Raw genomic sequence first — 17,826 nt, forward strand, 5'->3', positions numbered from 1 at the left:
GTCGTGTTTCCATTGTCATTTGTTTCTAGGTATTTTTTGATTTCCTCTTTGATTTCTTCGGTGATTACTTCGTTATTAAGTAGTGTATTGTGTACCCTCCATGTGTTTGTATTTTTTACAGATCTTTTCCTGTAATTGATATCTAGTCTCATAGCGTTGTGGTCGGAATAGATACTTGATACAATTTCAATTTTCTTAAATTTAGCAAGGCTTGATTTGTGACCCAAGATATGATCTATCCTGGAGAATGTTCCATGAGCACTTTAGAAAAATGTGTATTCTGTTGTTTTGGGGTGGAATGTCCTATAAGTATCAATTAAGTCCATCTTGTTTAATGTATCATTTAAAGCTTGTGTTTCCTTATTTATTTTCATTTTGGATGATCTGTCCATTGGTGAAAGTGGGGTATTAAAGTCCCCTACTATGATTGTGTTACTGTCGATTTCCCCTTTTATGGCTGTTAGTATTTGCCTTATGTATTGAGGTGCTCCTATATTGGGTGCATAAATATTTACAATTGTTATATCTTCTTCTTCGATCGATCCCTTGATCATTATGTAGTGTTCCTCTTTGTCTCTTGTAATAGTCTTTATTTTAAAGTCGATTTTGTCTGATATGAGAATTGCTACTCCAGCTTTCTTTTGATTTCCATTTGCATGGAATATCTTTTTCCATCCCCTCACTTTCAGTCTGTATGTGTCCCTAGGTCTGAAGTGGGTCTCTTGTAGACAGCATATATATGGGTCTTGTTTTTGTATCCATTCAGCCAGTCTGTGTCTTTTGGTGGGAGCATTTAACCCATTTACATTTAAGGTAATTATCAATATGTATGTTCCCATTCCCATTTTCTTAAAAGTTTTGGGTTTGTTATTGTAGGTGTTTTCCTTCTCTTGTGTTTCTTGCCTAGAGAAGTTCCTTTAGCATTTGCTGTAAAGCTGGATTTGTGGTGCTGAACTCTCTCAGCTTTTGCTTGTCTGTGAAAGTTTTAATTTCTCCATCAAATCTGAATGAGATCCTTGCTGGGTAGAGTAATCTTGGTTGTAGGTTTTTCTCCTTCATCACTTTAAATATGTCCTGCCACTCCCTTCTGGCTTGCAGAGTTTCTGCTGAAAGATCAGCTGTTAACCTTATGGGGATTCCCTTGTGTCTTATTTGTTGTTTTTCCCTTGCTGCTTTTAATATGTTTTCTTTATATTTAATTTTTGATAGTTTGATTAATATGTGTCTTGGCGTGTTTCTCCTTGGATTTATCCTGTAGGAGACTCTCTGTGCTTCCAGGACTTGATTAACTATTTCCTTTCCCATATTAGGGAAGTTTTCAACTATAATCTCTTCGAATATTTTCTCAGTCCGTTTCTTTTTCTCTTCTTCTTCTGGGACCCCTATAATTCGAATGTTGGTGCGTTTAATGTTGTCCCAGAGGTCTCTGAGATTGTCCTCAGTTCTTTTCATTCTTTTTTCTTTATTCTGCTCTGTAGTAGTTATTTCCACTATTTTATCTTCCAGGTCACTTATCCGTTCTTCTGCCTCAGTTATTCTGCTATTGATCCCTTCTAGAGTATTTTTAATTTCATTTATTGTGTTTTTCATCGTTGCTTGTTTCCTCTTTAGTTCTTCTAGGTCCTTGTTAAATGTTTCTTGCATTTTGTCTATTCTCTTTCCAAGATTTTGGATCATCTTTACTATCAGTATTCTGAACTCTTTTTCAGGTTGACTGCCTATTTCCTCTTCATTTGTTAGGTCTGGTGGGTTTTTACCTTGCTCCTTCATCTGCTGTGTGTTTTTCTGTCTTCTCATTTTGCTTATCTTACTGTGTTTGGGGTCTCCTTTTCGCAGGCTGCAGGTTCGTAGTTCCCGTTGTTTTTGGTGTCTGCCCCCAGTGACTAAGGTTGGTTCAGTGGGTTGTGTAGGCTTCCTGGTGGAGGGGACTAGTGCCTGTGTTCTGGTGGATGAGGCTGGATCTTGTCTTTCTGGTGGGCAGGTCCACGTCTGGTGGTGTGTTTTGGGGTGTCTGTGTCCTTACTGTGATTTTAGGCAGCCTCTCTGCTAATGGATGGGGCTGTGTTCCTGTCTTGCTAGTTGTTTGGCATAGGGTGTCCAGCACTGTAGCTTGCTGGTCGTTGAGTGAAGCTGGGTCTTGGTGTTGAGATGGAGACCTCTGGGAGATTTTCGCTGTTTGGTATTATGTGGAGCTGGGAGGTCCCTTGTGGACCAGTGTCCTGAAGTTGGCTCTCCCACCTCAGAGGCACAGCCCTGACTCCTGGCTGGAGCACCAAGAGCCTTTCATCCACACGGCTCAGAATAAAAGGGAGGAAAATAGAAAGAAAGAAAGAAAGAAAGAAAGAAAGATAAAATAAAAGTAAGATAGAATAAAATAAAGTTATTAAAATAAAAAATAATTGTTAAGAAAAAAATTTTTTAAGTAAAAAAACAACAAAAAAGAAATCGGATGGACAGAACTCTAGGACAAATGGTGAAGGCAAAGCTATACAGACAAAATCTCACACAGAAGCATACACATACACACTCACAAAAAGAGAAAAAGGGGAAAAAATAATATATCTTGCTCCCAAAGTCCACCTCCTCAATTTGGGATGATTCATTGTCTATTCAGGTATTCAGCAGATGCAGGCACATCAAGTTGATTGTGGAGATTTAATCCGCTGCTTCTGAGGCTGCTGGGAGAGATTTCCCTTTCTCTTCTTTGTTCGCACAGCTCCCGGGGTTCAGCTTTGGATGTGGCCCCGCCTCTGCGTGTAGGTCACCTGATGGTGTCTGTTCTTCGCTCACACAGGACGGGGTTAAAGGAGCAGCTGCTTCGGGGGCTCTGGCTCACTCAGGCCGGGGGGAGGGAGGGGTACGGATGCGGGGCGAGCCTGCGCGCGCAGCAGAGGCTTGCATGACATTGCACCAGCCCGAGGTGCGCCGTGCGTTCTCCCGGGGAAGTTGTCCCCGGATCATGGGACCCTGGCAGTGGCGGGCTGCACCGGCTCCCGGGAGGGGCGGTGTGGAGAGTGACCTGTGCTCGCACACAGGCTTCTTGGTGGCGCAGCAGCAGCCTTAGCGTCTCATGCCCGTCTCTGGGGTCCGCGCTGATAGCCGCGGCTCGCGCCCGTCTCTGGAGCTCGTTTAGGTGGCGCTCTGAATCCCCTCTCCTCGCACACCAGGAAACAAAGAGGCAAGAAAAAGTCTCTTGTCTCTTTGGCAGCTCCAGACCTTTTCCCGGACTCCCTCCCGGCTAGCCGTGGCACACTAGCCCCTTCAGGCTGTGTTCACGCCGCCGCCCCCAGTCCTCTCCCTGCGATCCGACCACAGCCCGAGCCTCAGCTCCCAGCCCCGACCGTCCCGGCGGGTGAGCAGACAAGCCTCTCGGCCTGGTGAGTGCTACTCAGCACCGATCCTCCGTGCGGGAATCTCTCCGCTTTGCCCTCCGCACCCCTGTGGCTGCGCTCTCCTCCGTGGCTCCGAAGCTTGCCCCCTCTGCCACCCGCAGTCTCCGCCTGCGAAGGGGCTTCTAGGGTGTGGAAACCTTTCCTCCTTCACGGTTCCCTCCCACTGGTGCAGGTCCCGTCCCTATTCTTTTGTCTCTGTTTTTTCTTTTTTCTTTTGCCCTACCCAGGTACGTGGAGAGTTTCTTGCCTTTTGGGAGGTCTGAGGTCTTCCGCCAGTGTTCAGTGGGTGTTCTGTAGGAGCAGTTCCACATGTAGATGTATTTCTGATGTATCTGTGGGGAGGAAGGTGATCTCCGTGTCTCACTCTTCCGCCATCTTCTCCTCTCTGGTACTTCATTTTAATTTGTACTTCCCTAATAACTAAGGAAGAGAAGCTTCTGTTCATCACTTTACATTTCTTCCTCTTGGATTTGTTTCTTCATATCCTTTGTCAAGTTTTCTATTGACTTGCTTGGCTTTTCTTAAAGATTTGTAGTTCTTTTTCTATCATAGATAGTAGTCATTTGTGATAAGTACTGCAAGTAGTTTATATCAGTCTGCCCTTGGTCTTCAAACTTTATGTTGATTTTCGTCATGCAGAATTTTTTTGTGTGTCAATTGGGAAATCTTTCCCTTTATGTCTCCTGAGCTTTGTGGCATGCTTAGAAAGACCTTCCCCATCTCAGTATGATACTTATTGTAATATATTTCCCATATATATGTTTCTATATATTCTTTTTTGTAGTTTAATAGTTTAATTTTTATGTTTCTATCTTTAACTCTTATGGTATTTACTTTTGCATAAAACATGAGAAACAATTGGAGTGAGGGGAATTCAGAGCTCAGTTTTCAACATATGATGTTTGTGGTGCCTATTAGGGGAGAGGGCTAGGCTGGAGATGTAACTTTGTGAATCATCGTTACATGGAAGATATTTATGACTCTGAGGCTGGGATCATCAAATGAGAGATTATAGCATCAGAGGAGAGAGGCCAGAACTAATCAATCCCTGAGGTAACCCAAGGTAGAGAAGTTGAGCAAAGGAGATTGGGAAGAAAGAGGCAGCAAAGTCAGGGAAAAACAGGAGAGAGCAGTGCCATAGAAGCCCAGAGGAGGATGTCTGAAGAACAGAAGAAAGTGATCAACCCTGCTAAATACCTCTAAGAGGTCGAGTAAGACAAGGACAGAGAGATGTCATTGGATTTAGTAACGTTGAGGTGATTGGTGACCTTGACGAGAGCAGATACGTTGGAGTGGTGAGAATGGACGCCCTCCTGGACTGGGTTTAAGTGGGAAAGGAAAGGTGAGATGTAGAGATGCTGACCAACCATGGACCACAAGTTCAAGAAGTGTTGCTGCGAAGGGGAAGAAAGGAATGGAAATGGAGGTGGTTGGGATAATGATGGAAATGATCCAGTAGAGATTGAGAAGTTGAAGCAGGAGAGAAAGGGGATAACTGAACTTTAAGATATGCCTCTAAGTTAATTCATTTCCAAATGAATAGCCAATTATCTTGATACCATCAAATGATTCATCCACCTGTTTCCTACTGATTTGAAACCTATAAAAATATGAAATACTCATTTGTTGTCCATAGTCTGTCCTACTGATCTTCCATGACTTGGCTTCCAAGCTACTAAGACCATTTTCAAGTTATGCCCATTGCGATTGACCTGTTTTATTTCAGCAATTGTTTCCCATGTGTAACTCTGTCTTATTCTCTGACTACTTCTTCTTAGCAGACTAATTTTGTTCTAGGGATGCAATATTCTCTTAGACATCTCTCAAGATACAAGGTAGAATTTTAAAAACATTTTCCACACTAACTTTTCCCTCAGAAGTCAGTTGTTTTCTTGTTCATCCTAGTGTTTCTCCATTGTGCTGTTGATTTTCCCGAAATGTCTGGTGACAAGCCATTCATATGAAGGACTTGGCTACATTTTGGTAACCTGGCTGGAGTCCTCAGCAGTTGTGAATCACTATTCACCTGACAGGTTTTCTTCTGGAATGTGGCAGAGCTGTGTGGGTGAATGGTTAGGATGTGCCAACAGGAGGGTTCCCATTTATGAAGCATGGATGGGGAACAGGTGGCAGTCAGAGGTGGGGAAAGTGTCTTATTGGGTGTATCGTGGTTTAGAGGATTTAACCGCTGTGCCAGCATGTCCTTTGTCTCCATATCCTTATGGTGTTCCCCAAATTACCTGGACACACCCCACTTCTCTCTCCAACCACAGAGTCGATGCTGGGCTCCCTTTCTGCGCACAAGAAGGGCTTTATTTAGAAAGCTGCTCTCACTGGCTATGGCCAGGGCTGAACACTACAGCAAGACACTGTGCGCAGAGTTGGAGAATGGCCCAGCTGCTTTGGCAGACCTTTAACTTCTCTACTTTCTGTTCCATGACTCACTGTAGCTCCTAGCCCCTGCGAATTCTGAGTTTTTCTGGGGCTCTATTTGGAGGATTCATAATCATTTCTCCAGTATCCTTCTCCTATTCCTGTGTTAGCAGGATGTGGGTTCCACAGTATAATTTCTAGAAATATCCTATTGTTTCTGAAAGGTCACACAACGGTGGTTTAGCGTACAGACTCTAGAGTCGGACTGCCTGGGTTGGACAAGCTCTTAACCTCTCTGTGGCTCTGTTGACTCGTTTTTTAAATTGGATAATGATAGTACCTACCTTGTAGAATTATTTAAGTGGTTTAATACATGTAAATTGTTTAGTGCAGTAGCTGGCCCACCGGAAGTGCTGAATAACTATTAGCCATTATATTTATCTGGTCTGAAGGTGATACATTTTCGGGCTTTCTAGCACTGCTCTGGATTTTTTTTCTTCTTATTTGTATATTTCTTCGGGCATTTTAGTGGGATTTGGGAGGGAAGAAGAGATTAAATACATTGCCTAGGTCCATCACCTTGAACTGGAAGTGAGCACTGCATTTGAAAACAATAAAAAATAAACATTTCAGGTTGTTAATTTTCTACCATTTTGAATTTCACATTCTCTTGATTTACTTAGAATAAGCACAGCTGTAAGAAATCCTAGAGATCATCTAATAGAGCACTCTTCCTTTAAAAATGGGCAAAGAAATGAGAACTTCCCCAAGGTTGTGAATCTATTTAGGGGAAGATCCTATACAAAAGTCAGGATCTCTTGCCTCCTAGTCCAATTCTCCTCCCACTGAAAATAAGTAGATAAATATCTACCATAGGTACCAAGGTTATAAACTTTGTCTGTCTGGGACCATCCTATGCCCCTTTCCTCCTCTTACAAGAAAACAGTCTCTCCTTGTATTTAAAGCCCATCTTTCTACTTGGACTTTGATCCCATCCTCTCCTCTTGCTTTCTCCAATATTTTATATTATTAACAATATCTTCTTTTTGTAGTATATTCAGTCTCTTGCTCTGAACTGGATCCTTTCCATTGGCCTTTAATCATGTTGAAATCTATCCCTTCAAGAAAAAGGAACAACGAAGTCAGTCAACCGCTCATACTCTCACTCCCAGATTCTGCTCAATCTTTCCACTCTCTTTCACCTCCAAACTCTTGCAAAGTCCTTCTCACATTGTCCGTACTTTCCCTTTCTCCCATCCTGCTGGAGTCTGCCTCTGGCCTCATCCCTTCAGCAAACGTCTCTCACTAAAGTCAATTATGACTTGCATGCTACTAAATCCAACAGAAATTTTTCAGGCATCAGATTCTCCCACTTCTCAGCAGCATTTGACCCAGGTGATGGGTTCCACCATCTTGGAACATGTTCTTCTTTGGGCTGTAGGGTCCTGACGCTCTCCTGATGTTTATCCTCCCTCCTTTGCCATTCTTTCTCAGTAATGTCTGCTGGCTCATTGCTTCCACCTGGCCGGTAAATGTTGCAGTTACACGAGCAGGCCTTTGTTCTTCTTTTTGTTCCCCCGTATTTTTTAGAGTGGTTTAGTTCTTTTTTATGTCTCACTCTCCGCTCTCCCTGGGTGAGTCAGAGCCCAAGGCTTCAATGACCGTCTACATAACATCGGCTTCCAAGTTCATAGCTCCAACTCAGACCTCTCTCCCTACTGACTACTACCATCCCGTCTTAGATAGCTCAAAGATTCCTCAAAATCAACATGTTCAGACAGAAATCTTTATTTCCTCTCGTAAAGAAGACACACCTGCGATGTTTCATAGCTCAGTGAAAGGCACTCTAATCAATCAAGTTATGCAACCCGCAAACCTAGGAGTTATCCTTGAGACCCCTCATTCCCTATATCCAATTCGGTATCAAATCTGTCAATTTTATTTTCTAAATACTACATCTTGAATCCATCCACTTCTCTCTGCTTCCACCTCAACCCCCAGATGCAGCGACCATCATCTCTCCCCTAGACCACGTGAGCAGCCCTCCAACTGGTCTATTCACGGCCATGTGCTCCTCCATCCTTTCTCTATACTGCGGCCAGACAGAGGTTTTCAAAATGCACATCTGGGGATTTCCCTGGCAGTCTAGTCGTTAGGATTCTGTGCTCATACTGCCGAGGGTGCAGGTTCAACCCCTGGTTGAGGAGCTAAGATTGTGCAAGCTGTGGGATATATAAAATATAAATGAAAAAAGAAAACAAATGCATACCTGATTATGTCACTTCCCACTCCCTCCCCTTCCCCACTCTCCTCAACACACATCTCCATAAAACCTTTAAATAGCTTCCTCTTCTTCTGCTGCTTAGGAAAGAGACAAAATTCTTCAATAGGGCCTGCAAAGCCCTTCTTGCTCTGGCCCCTGCTTACCTTTCCAGCTCACCTTGCACCACGCTCTCTCTTCCACTGTCTCCATTCCTTTTCCCTATGACTCATATTTCCCAGGCCCTTCCCGCCATAGGGCTGCTGCACATGCTGTTTCCTCTGCTTGGACCAGTCATCCCTCCCCTCTTTGCATGGTTAACTCCTTCTCAACCTCTTGGATCTCAGCTGGAGCATTATTTGCACAAGGAAGACAACCCTACCTTTGCTGATGAAGTCAGGGTTCCTTATCACAGGCTCTCCTGCACCAGATATTGATTCATTACCATTGTGGTTGTCTATTTGTGTCAATACCTGAATAATTTCTCTCCCTCCACTACTCATTCATTCACTCAACAAATATTTACTGAGCCCCTACTATATACCAGGCATGATTTTAGAAGGGGCAACCAACTGTAAACAAATAAATATGCAATATGACGTCCAGAGGTGAAAAGTGCTGTGAAGAAATAGGACGTGGGGTAAGAGGACAGAGAGTGGGAGACGCTGCTGACGTGGATAGGATGATGAAGGAAGGCTTCTCGGAAGAAGTGACTGAGCCCAGGTTTAAATGAAGGGGAGGGCAAGTCAGGAGGGTGTCAGGGGGGTGGGCATCCCGGGGAGAGAAAACAGTCAGTGTGAAGACAGCAGGGTGTTTAACCTGTTCAAGGACCAGTCAGGAGTGAGTGGGGCTGGAGTGGAGCGAAGGGGTCGGTGGTAAGAGATGAGGACAGACAGCAAGGTGGGGGGGGGGGGCGGGTCACGGGCCAGGAACAAACACCACTGGAAGATTTTCAACAAGGAGTGACAGGATTCGATGCATGTCCTCAAACAATCACTCTGGCTGTCTTGGGGTGAAGGATTAGAAAGGGCGAAGGGTGGGAGTACTGAGTCAGTTAGAAGGCTGTGGTCCCGCGGAGAAATGATGGGGGTTTGGACGAAGGTGAGCAAGGTGGAGGTGGCGAGAAAGGATGGAAACCATCAACAGGTTTCCTTCTCACTTAGAGGAAAAGCCCACAGCCTAAGCGTGGCCGGAGAGGCTGTCTGTGCTGTGGCCCCATCTCTCCTCCCTCCGCCTCTCCAGCGGTGCTGGCCACCTCGTCCTTCTGTGAACAAGCCAGGTGTGAACCCGCCTTTTGTATTAGATGTTCCCTCAGATATCAGGAAAGCAGGTATCAACATGGTTTTCCCCCCCGGGGTTCTGATCAAACGTCACCTTATCAGAAAATTCTTTCATGACCGCCTTGGATAAATGAGACACTTCCTATTCCCTGTCTCTGCTTCATTTTCCTGATTAATTTCTCCTTGTAGTACTTACTGCCATCTGACAAGTCCATATAACGTACAAACATAAAACGTGTGTGTATTTATTCCAGGAAGGCAGGGATTTGGTCTGTTTTGTTCACTATGGAACAGAACTCCCAGAATAGTGCCTGGCATATAGTAGGTGTTTAATAAATATCTGTTAAGTTAATATGATTGAAACAGAGAATGGGAGAAAAAAGAACGGCTCCAGGCTTTGGGGTCTGAATGATGGTGCCACTTACTGAGGTACTATTGAAGATTTTTCAGAACGAGGACTGGGACTCCTTTGCTCCAAACCTGCAGCTGGAGTCCTGAACTGCTTCATCTCTTGCCAGTTTGGAGAAGTCCTCAATCTCTCTGGGCCCATGGAAGCCTGAGAAAGTCCAGAATCCTAGGGGGCTGGGCTCCGCTTCTCTTCCCAAGGGGAGAGAGGAAGAAACTAGAGATCAGCCAAACTTTCTCTCGGTTCCAGAGAGTGAAAGTCACATCACTTGGATCCCAGCCCCACCACTGAGGCTTCAGACATTACTACTCTGTGTGTGGTTTCCGGGCAAACAATTGGCCGCCCACTTTAAGAGACAATATCGCTAAGTGCTTTTTTTTTAATGCAAAAAGAAAGAAATAAAAAAAAAGAACTACCTATTTTCCTCATTCCTGCAGGTGCCCAACCCGATTGACTTGTTGGAGTACATTTTCTGCATTCTTAATAGATAGCTAGCAGGAAATGCCTCGTTTAGGCTCTGCTAGAGGGGTAGAAAGTAGCAAGGGGAGGGCACAAGATCGCCAGGCCCTGCTCGGGCCAGCACTGAGCTGCTCTAAAACGGGCCAGGCGGCTCCGGCCATCAAAAGGTACGTTTGCCCGGCCATAGCATCTTCCTGTGTCTCCGCCGATGGTCGAGAATTAAGGTAAGAGAAGGTGGGGACTTTGGGGGAGGCAGGAGGGATGGGAATTCAACTGGGAAGGAATCGGGGCTGCGGGCGGGGTGGTGGTGGAGGGCATCACATGCTTTGTTCAGTGAGATACAGTCCGGTCCCTTTGGGGTTTTTGTTCCAAGTGATCACCTCTTTGACTCCCCATCCCACCGCCGTGGTGCTGGGTACCATTTCGCAGAAGGGTGGTAAGCACGTCAAGGTAGGCAGCCTGGAAGAAGTCAGGTCAAACCGTTCCTCTTGGATTCCATGTTAAAATATTTGTGCAGAAGACCGGGCAAGTATTTTGATGCCTACTTGGTGTCTTGATATTTTGTGCGTTGGGGAAACTGCAAGTTACAGTGGACTTTTGTAGTTCTGCTGTTAGAATGGCACAGCTGGCAAAGCTTGGCCAAGGCCGAGGGTTTTGTCAGCAAGAGACTTTCGCTACAAAGCCAGGCGTTGATACAGAAACATCTTGGCTAGGAAAGTCCCACCCTTTCTTCTGCCTCGTTGACCTCCCCTTAGTTCCAGCTTTGCGGCCCCCCTTCTCCTAAGTCAGACCCACCCCACCAATTCACTCCCGAATAAAGAAGAGAGCCCTCAAGGAGGCTTCGTGTGGGGATGAAAGAAGTAAACCAGATAACAGTTCTCAGAATTTGAATAGCCCGCAAATACAGATCCTCTCCCCTGAGGTCTGAGTACAGTCCGGAGAACTGCTTGTCAGCTGGATCCAGAGACGTAACCCAGGGCTTTCCTTTCGAGTATGTGTCATGTGTTTGGTGAGTAAAAGAGAGGGGCATGGCTAGGTCTTGGGGTTTATTCAGGATCAGCAGTTGTGTAAGGTCTGAGCCCCCCGGGTGAGGGGGCTGAGATGGTGCTCTGACCTGCTCTATCGCTACGGAGCTAGCCTGTGGTCTCTGGCCACGGGGGCTGGGAGCGTGCTTCACCGCCTGATGTCCCAAGGGTCCGGCTGGCTCTTTTCGTGGCTTCAGGGAGACTTAGCAAAGAGAGGTGGCAGGCTGGGTCAAGCCTGAGCTAGAGAAGTCGCCACTGATGAGAGGGTAAGAGGGCAAAACCCACAAAGGCACCAAGCGGCCCTTGCGGTACAGGCTTCCAGAAGATGTGTGCGAGAGCGCACGGGCCGCCTGCCTGCATGCCCGACAGGGAGCCAGAGAGCCGGGTTAGGGTCCTGGCGCGAGTCCCGTGCAGGGGAACAGACGGTTAGCCCCACCAGGTAGTTAGAAAGGGATGGTGAGAAAAGGCCAGACACTGAAGTCAGGGAGACCTGAGTTCAAACCCCAGCTTTGCCACCACCAAGCTGCGTGGCCTGGGCCCTCGATCTCCCTTCTCTAAGCCTGAATTTGCTCATCTGTAAAATGGGGACAAGAATACCTACTTTGAAGGTTGTAAAGATTGGAGAAAGTATATCTGTAGCTTCCGACACAGAGTAGGTCTTCTGTAAACTGCCGCTTTAGAAGAAGGGCTGCATCCACATTTATCATTACTTCGTCATTCATAACACTGTCGCTTTATTTATTTATTTGATTTGCTATTTTTTGGAAATATATTTGACGTATAACATTCTGTAGATTTAAGGTGTACAACATGCTAATGTGATCAATTTATATATTGTCATATGATTGCCATCGTAGCTATAATTAGCACCTCTATCATGATGCATAATTATCCTTTCTTTCCAGTGGTTGAAATAATTAAGTTCTAGTCTCTTAGAAAGTTTGATGACTATAATACAATATTGTTGTCTACTTTCACTGCACTGTGCAGTAGAGCTCTAGGGCTTATTCACTACTCATGGCATGTTTGTTTCCTTAAACAACATCGGTCCTGCCCCCCATCCCCGGGAACGACCATTTTATTCTCTATTTTTACAAGTTTGCCTCTTGAAAATTCCACATATAAGTGAGATCATACAGTACTTGTCTTTGACTTACCGCGTAACGTGCCCAAGGATTACGCCTTTGCTTTATTTCTACAAGTCCAAGTATCTGACGATAATATGTGCTTTTTCACTGAGGAATAATTTGCCTTCAGTGAAATGCACAGATCTTAAGTGTACAGTTTGATGAGTTTTGACAAATGTCTACATCCACGTGTAACCTTCACCCTCTTCAGGATGTAAGACATTTCCAACACTCCTACGAGTTCCCTCTCACCCCTTTCGAAGCCCCACCCCACAGGCGACCGTTGTTCTGACTTTTATCACCATAGATTATTTGTGCCTGTTTCATGTAAGTGGAATCATACAATATGTGGTCTTTTGTGTCTGGCTTTTTTCACTCAGCTTAATGTTTTGGTGATTCATCCATGCTGTTGGGTGGATCGGTAGTCTGTGCCTTTTTATGGCTGACGAACATTCCATTGTATGAAAGTGTCACAGCTAGTTTATTTATTCTCCTGGTGATGGACATTTGTGTTGTTTCCACTTTTTGGCTGTTATAAATAAAGCCGCTGAGAACATGTAAAAGTCTTTGTGCAGATATCTGTTTTCATTTCTCTTGGTTATATGTGCCTAGAAGTGGGGTTGCTGGGTCATATGGTAAGTGTGCATTTAACTTTAGAAGAAACCGCCAGTTTTTCAAAGTGGTTGTTCCCACGTATTTTGAAATAAGGATACAGTGGATTCATTTTTCAGGTAGTACCTGTGATGCTTACTTAGCATGGTTGTCACCCGGGGGAAACAGATTGACGTGCTCAATCAGAGGCTTCTGGAGAACAGAATCCAGCTGTGACTGAAGCTAGGATTCCGAAAGGAGAACTTTTAAGTAAGGGTCCTCTGCTCACTGCCAGATTCCCTCCTAATGTTTCATCATAATCTGTTGGCACTTCTGGCAGGACCATAAAAGAACAGGCTGCAGAATTCATACACCCCAACCTCTTCATTTTACCCTAGAGGAATCTGAAGCCCAGAGAGGCCCTGTGATTTCCCCCAAAGGCACACACCCAGCCAAGGGCAAGCCCAGGTCCTCTGACCTCTAACTGGTGTGATTTCCTTGTACTGCGCTTTCACTGCACGAAATGGCATTTCATCACTCAGCCCATTGTTTACTTAGTGTTAGGTGCTAGAGATAAAGAAATGAATAAGAAACGGCCCCCATCCTCGAGGATCTCAGAGACTAGAGAGGGAGAAGAGCTATTAAACTCTAGTCATTTGCATTATATGCATCAGAATGAATAGATTCAAGGTGTCTTTAGCCAGAGCACAGGGCAAGTCAGATTGGATGGCCAGAGGTGACGAAGCACCCAGACTGGTTACTTCCCTGGTAAAGGAAGGCCACGGCCTGTCTCCAGTGCCCACTGTGTGCCTGTCCCCGCCTGGGTGCAAAAGGACAGCCTCTGCCCTCAAGGAGCTCACAGGTAGAATCCAATGATGGAGGCCAAGTTTAAGGCAATTTAGCCAACGGCTGTTGAGCATTTGCTCAATATTAAGCTAGACAGCAGGCACCGTTCTAGGCACAGAGGAAGCGTGGTGAACAGAGTGCTTTTCCCCAATGTCGCCACAAAATATTAGTGTGGAAAGCGTTCTCTGCATTTGCTTCAGAGTATATCTGTCTGGGAGCTCCCTGGTGGCCTAGTGGCTAGGATTCCGGGCTTTCACTGCCGTGGCCCGGGTTCAATCCTTGATTGGGGAACTGAGATCCTGCCAGCCATGCGGTGCAACCAAAAAAAAAAAAAAAAAAAAGAATATGGGATTCAAAGTCAATTGGACCTGGATTTACAGCTCTGACATTTTCTAAATGACTCTGGGCCGAGTATATCTGTCTGGAGGCCTCAGAACTGGTGTTGTTTGTAATTGCTAGTTTCTAAGATGGGGTGGGGGTGGGTGCAGGACCCCATCGAGCACAGATTATGGCTTCAGGGGGGAGGGAGAATTTGATGTGTTTGATGCTCCTGCATGGAGGTCGCCAAGGTGGAAAGCAGTGCTTATTAGGGAACCTGAAATTGTCAGTACCCCCTGGATTGCTTTAGCCAAGCTCTACTGGGGTACTCGTGCCCTTGTTCAGGGGGATCTGCATGTGGTTTTCGGGGGAGGCAGGCACTTCCCCAGAAGGCAAGTTACTCCACTCTTTGGCCTCAGTGTCCCCTCCCTCCCCCTCCTCCCTCCCTCCCTCTTTCTTTCTTTCCTTCTTTCTTTCCTTCTTTTTTTCTTTCTTTCTTTTTCTTTCTTTCTTTCTTTTTCTTTCTCTTTCTTTTCTTTCTTTCTTCCTTTCTTTCTTTCTTTCTTTCTTTCTCTTCCTTCCTTCCTTCCTCCCTCCCTCTCTCTCTCTCTTTCTTTTTCACTTCCTGATGCTCTTCTAATCATGCTCCCAGACAATCTTTTTCATTTGTAAGAGAGGATCCCTTCAGGACTTGGTAGAGCTCTGTCTTGTTTCCTGAACACTACTCAGCAGCTGTGCAGCTCCGCAGGGCCCCAGTGAGAGAGCCTGAACCTTAGGAGCAAACTGCTCGCCCTCAAGGATGCTGCTTCTCCAAACTACAGCCAAGCCGCTTGGAAAAAGAGTGCCAGTGACATGTTGCGTTTGCTCCGCAGCTCTCCCCTGTGTCACGATGGAAGAAGTGAGGAAGACCGCTGTCCAGATGCAGAGCCCTATCAAGACTGAATGGAATTCCCGCTGTGTCCTTTTCACCTATTTCCAAGGGGACATTAGCAGCGTAGTGGACGAACACTTCTCCAGAGCTCTGGGCAATGTCAAGAGCCCCCAGGGACTCAGCCCTTCCAGCCAGAGCGGAGATGTGATCCTGAGGAATGGTGAGCATGTCGGGAGGGTGGGGCTGGAATTACCTATCGGGCTATCACGGAAAGACCAGTTCTGATGCCCTCGATGCTCTTAGACGTGTGTATATTTGCTGAAGGCACGTCACACTGTCTAGTGAGAAGTCACACCTTTTTCTCAGAAGTTTCACATGAAAATGGACACTGTTTAGGGATTTCCCTGGCGGTCCAGTGGTTAGGACTCTGTGCTTCCACTGCAGGGGGCACGGGTTCCATCCCTGGTCGGGGAACTAAGATCCCCGCAAGCCGTGTGGCACGGCCAAAAAAAAAACAAGGACACTTTAATCAAATTGATATACCTATTTCCTTATGTCCTCAATTGTGTTAAATGCTGAGCTCACTACTCAGTATACAATAAGAGCGCCACAACTGTTCATTATTAGCACCATTATCTGTACTATTATTATTACTACTACTTTTGTATGACAGGTCAGGAACACCAAAGGACTTGTGATAAGAGCATGCGTGTCCCCTGCATGTACACCCAGCCTCCTCTCAATTAATAGTGGGTGCTCTGGGGAGCAGGGGCAGGGCCAGAGGGAGGCAAATGAACTGTCTGGCGGCGTCCCTCTCCCCACCCTTAACAGCATCAGGGGTGTCTATTGCACAAGCTATTGGGTAATTTTTTTTTAATAATAAGCATTCTTTCTTCTCAAAACACATTTCAAGACAGCTATGTCAAAAGGTGCCGCGCTCACGCGCTGAACGCCTTGCTCCCATTGGAGGATGGACCTGCCTCCAAGTGGGACCTCTGCTTTCAGACGCCAACACTCTGGCTGGCCAGACTCTTTCGGTCTGGACAGGGAGTGGGTGTATTAGCCGATATAGCTTTTCAGAATTTGCTTCTCTCCTAGAAATAACTTTTCCGGTCAGGTGATGTGATTTTCTCAGAGACTCTTGGGACTTCAGGAAACATGTGGAAGGGGGTGTAGCAGCAGCAGGTACTAAAGGAAACACTGGGCACCAGGGGCTGCGTGGAGAGTGGGGAGGTGTGCTGTCTAACGCTGTGCTGAGTACTTCAGAGCACCAGCAGGAATGGCTGCTCTTGAGTCGTTTGGGGAATTGACATGTGGTAAGTGGGATTCAGAGGATCTAACTGGCTCCTGGGAAGGGTCAAGACCCCAGACTCTTCATGCCTAGACAAGTCTGCCCACTTTGGCTATCTGACTCTGGGTTAGTTCTGAACACTTTGGCTTGGATATATTACAATCCCTTCTTTGTCAGCACCAGCAATTCATAGTCCCTCACTTCTTCTATCCTGCTTGCCTTGTAAACCCAACCTGAGATAAAACCAACTCTTGGCTTATCGTCACATTTCTTCGCTTCATTTTGCAGCAAGACTCATAACTGGTGTCCATGGCCTCTCCGTCCGCTTCCTCTCCTCTCCTGCTCTCTGGAATCCACTCCACTCTGTTTTTCATCCTCATCACTCCTTGAAACCACTCTTATCCGGGCTAGCCGGGGACCTCCACTTTCCAAAGCCAAACGGTCCTTCTCTGTCCTCATCTTAGCTGAGCCATCAGCAACGTTTGCTGCAGTCGATTGCTCTCTCCTCTTGCAAATACCTCCTTCACTTGGATCCCATAATGTCACACTCTCATGCTTTTCCTCCTGGCTTCCTGGTTACCCTCCTTCTCCGTCTCCTTTGCTGGATGTCCTCTCCTCTTCAACGCTTCAACTCCTAAACATTTGAGGGCCCCAGAACTCCGATCTCAGACAATTTCTCTCTCTACACTCACTCCCTAGGGGATCTCTTCCAGTCTCTTGGTGTTAAATACCATCTATATAAATACCGTCTATGTGCTGATCAATCCCAAATGCGTGTCTCTAGCCCAGACTGGATTTCAGACCTATCTACACAGCTGTCTACTTGATACCTTCACTTCACATAGCTAATAGGAATCTCAAACCAAACAGGTCCCAAGCTGAACTCTTAGTCTCCCCGTCACCCTGCTCCGTCCGTAAGTGGCAGCTGCATCCTTCCAATTAATTGGAGTCATATTTAACTGCTCTCTTTATCTCATATCCCACATCCAATCCTTCGAACAATTCTGTAAGTTCTACCTTCAAAATATATCCGAACTCTGACCACGTCTCCTCACCTCCACTGCTCTCCCCTTGGTCTGAGAAACCATCTCCACACCCCCGTCCCGGAATTTTGCAGTAGCCTTCTCATCGGTCTCCCTGCTTCTGCCCTTGCCCCGCTTCAGTCTATACCATTAAACTGAAAGTCGTACCATATGACTTTTCTGTTTGAAAGCCTCCAGTAGCTTCTCATCTCACTTGGAATCCAATCCAAGGTCTTTAATGGGGACCTCCCTGGCCTGGGCCCCTGTCATCTTTCTGATCTCATATCTTACCACTTCCCACTTCCCTCATTCCAGTGTAGCCTCCTTTCTCTTTGTAGAACGTGACAAGTACAGTCCTGCCTCAGGCCCTTTGCACGTCCTCTCCCCTCTTCCTGAAATGCTCTTTCCCCAGATAACTGCATGACTTCCCCTTTCTTCATTCAAGTCTCCATGGGAATGTCATCTTTTCAGACAGGCCTTCCCTGGACAATCTATTTCAAAAATAGAAGTCCCCACCCTGTCACTCTCTGTCTTACCCTGTTTTATTTCTCTTAGCATTTGTCAC

At 46.0% G+C, this 17,826-nt stretch overlaps 1 protein-coding gene across 5 annotated transcripts in view; it reads left to right on the top strand.

The window, feature by feature from the left end:
- Nucleotides 1–10,166: 10,166 nt before the first annotated feature.
- VGLL1 (vestigial like family member 1) overlaps nucleotides 10,167–17,826 on the top strand; it is a 66,910-nt gene continuing 59,250 nt past the window's right edge. For 3 of the 5 annotated variants that reach the window (XM_059910255.1, XM_059910259.1, XM_059910254.1), the window contains exons 1-2: nucleotides 10,976–11,179; nucleotides 14,950–15,168. In XM_059910255.1, coding sequence (XP_059766238.1) covers nucleotides 11,164–11,179; nucleotides 14,950–15,168 — 235 coding nt within the window. In that variant the 5' untranslated portion in view covers nucleotides 10,976–11,163. Of the gene's footprint in view, nucleotides 10,395–10,975; nucleotides 11,180–14,949; nucleotides 15,169–17,826 lie in introns of those variants that run through there. The other 2 variants (XM_059910258.1, XM_059910256.1) reach the window with 2 other exon arrangements.

This window comes from Balaenoptera ricei, chromosome X (genome assembly GCF_028023285.1).
Source record: "Balaenoptera ricei isolate mBalRic1 chromosome X, mBalRic1.hap2, whole genome shotgun sequence".
Taxonomy (NCBI): domain Eukaryota; kingdom Metazoa; phylum Chordata; class Mammalia; order Artiodactyla; family Balaenopteridae; genus Balaenoptera; species Balaenoptera ricei.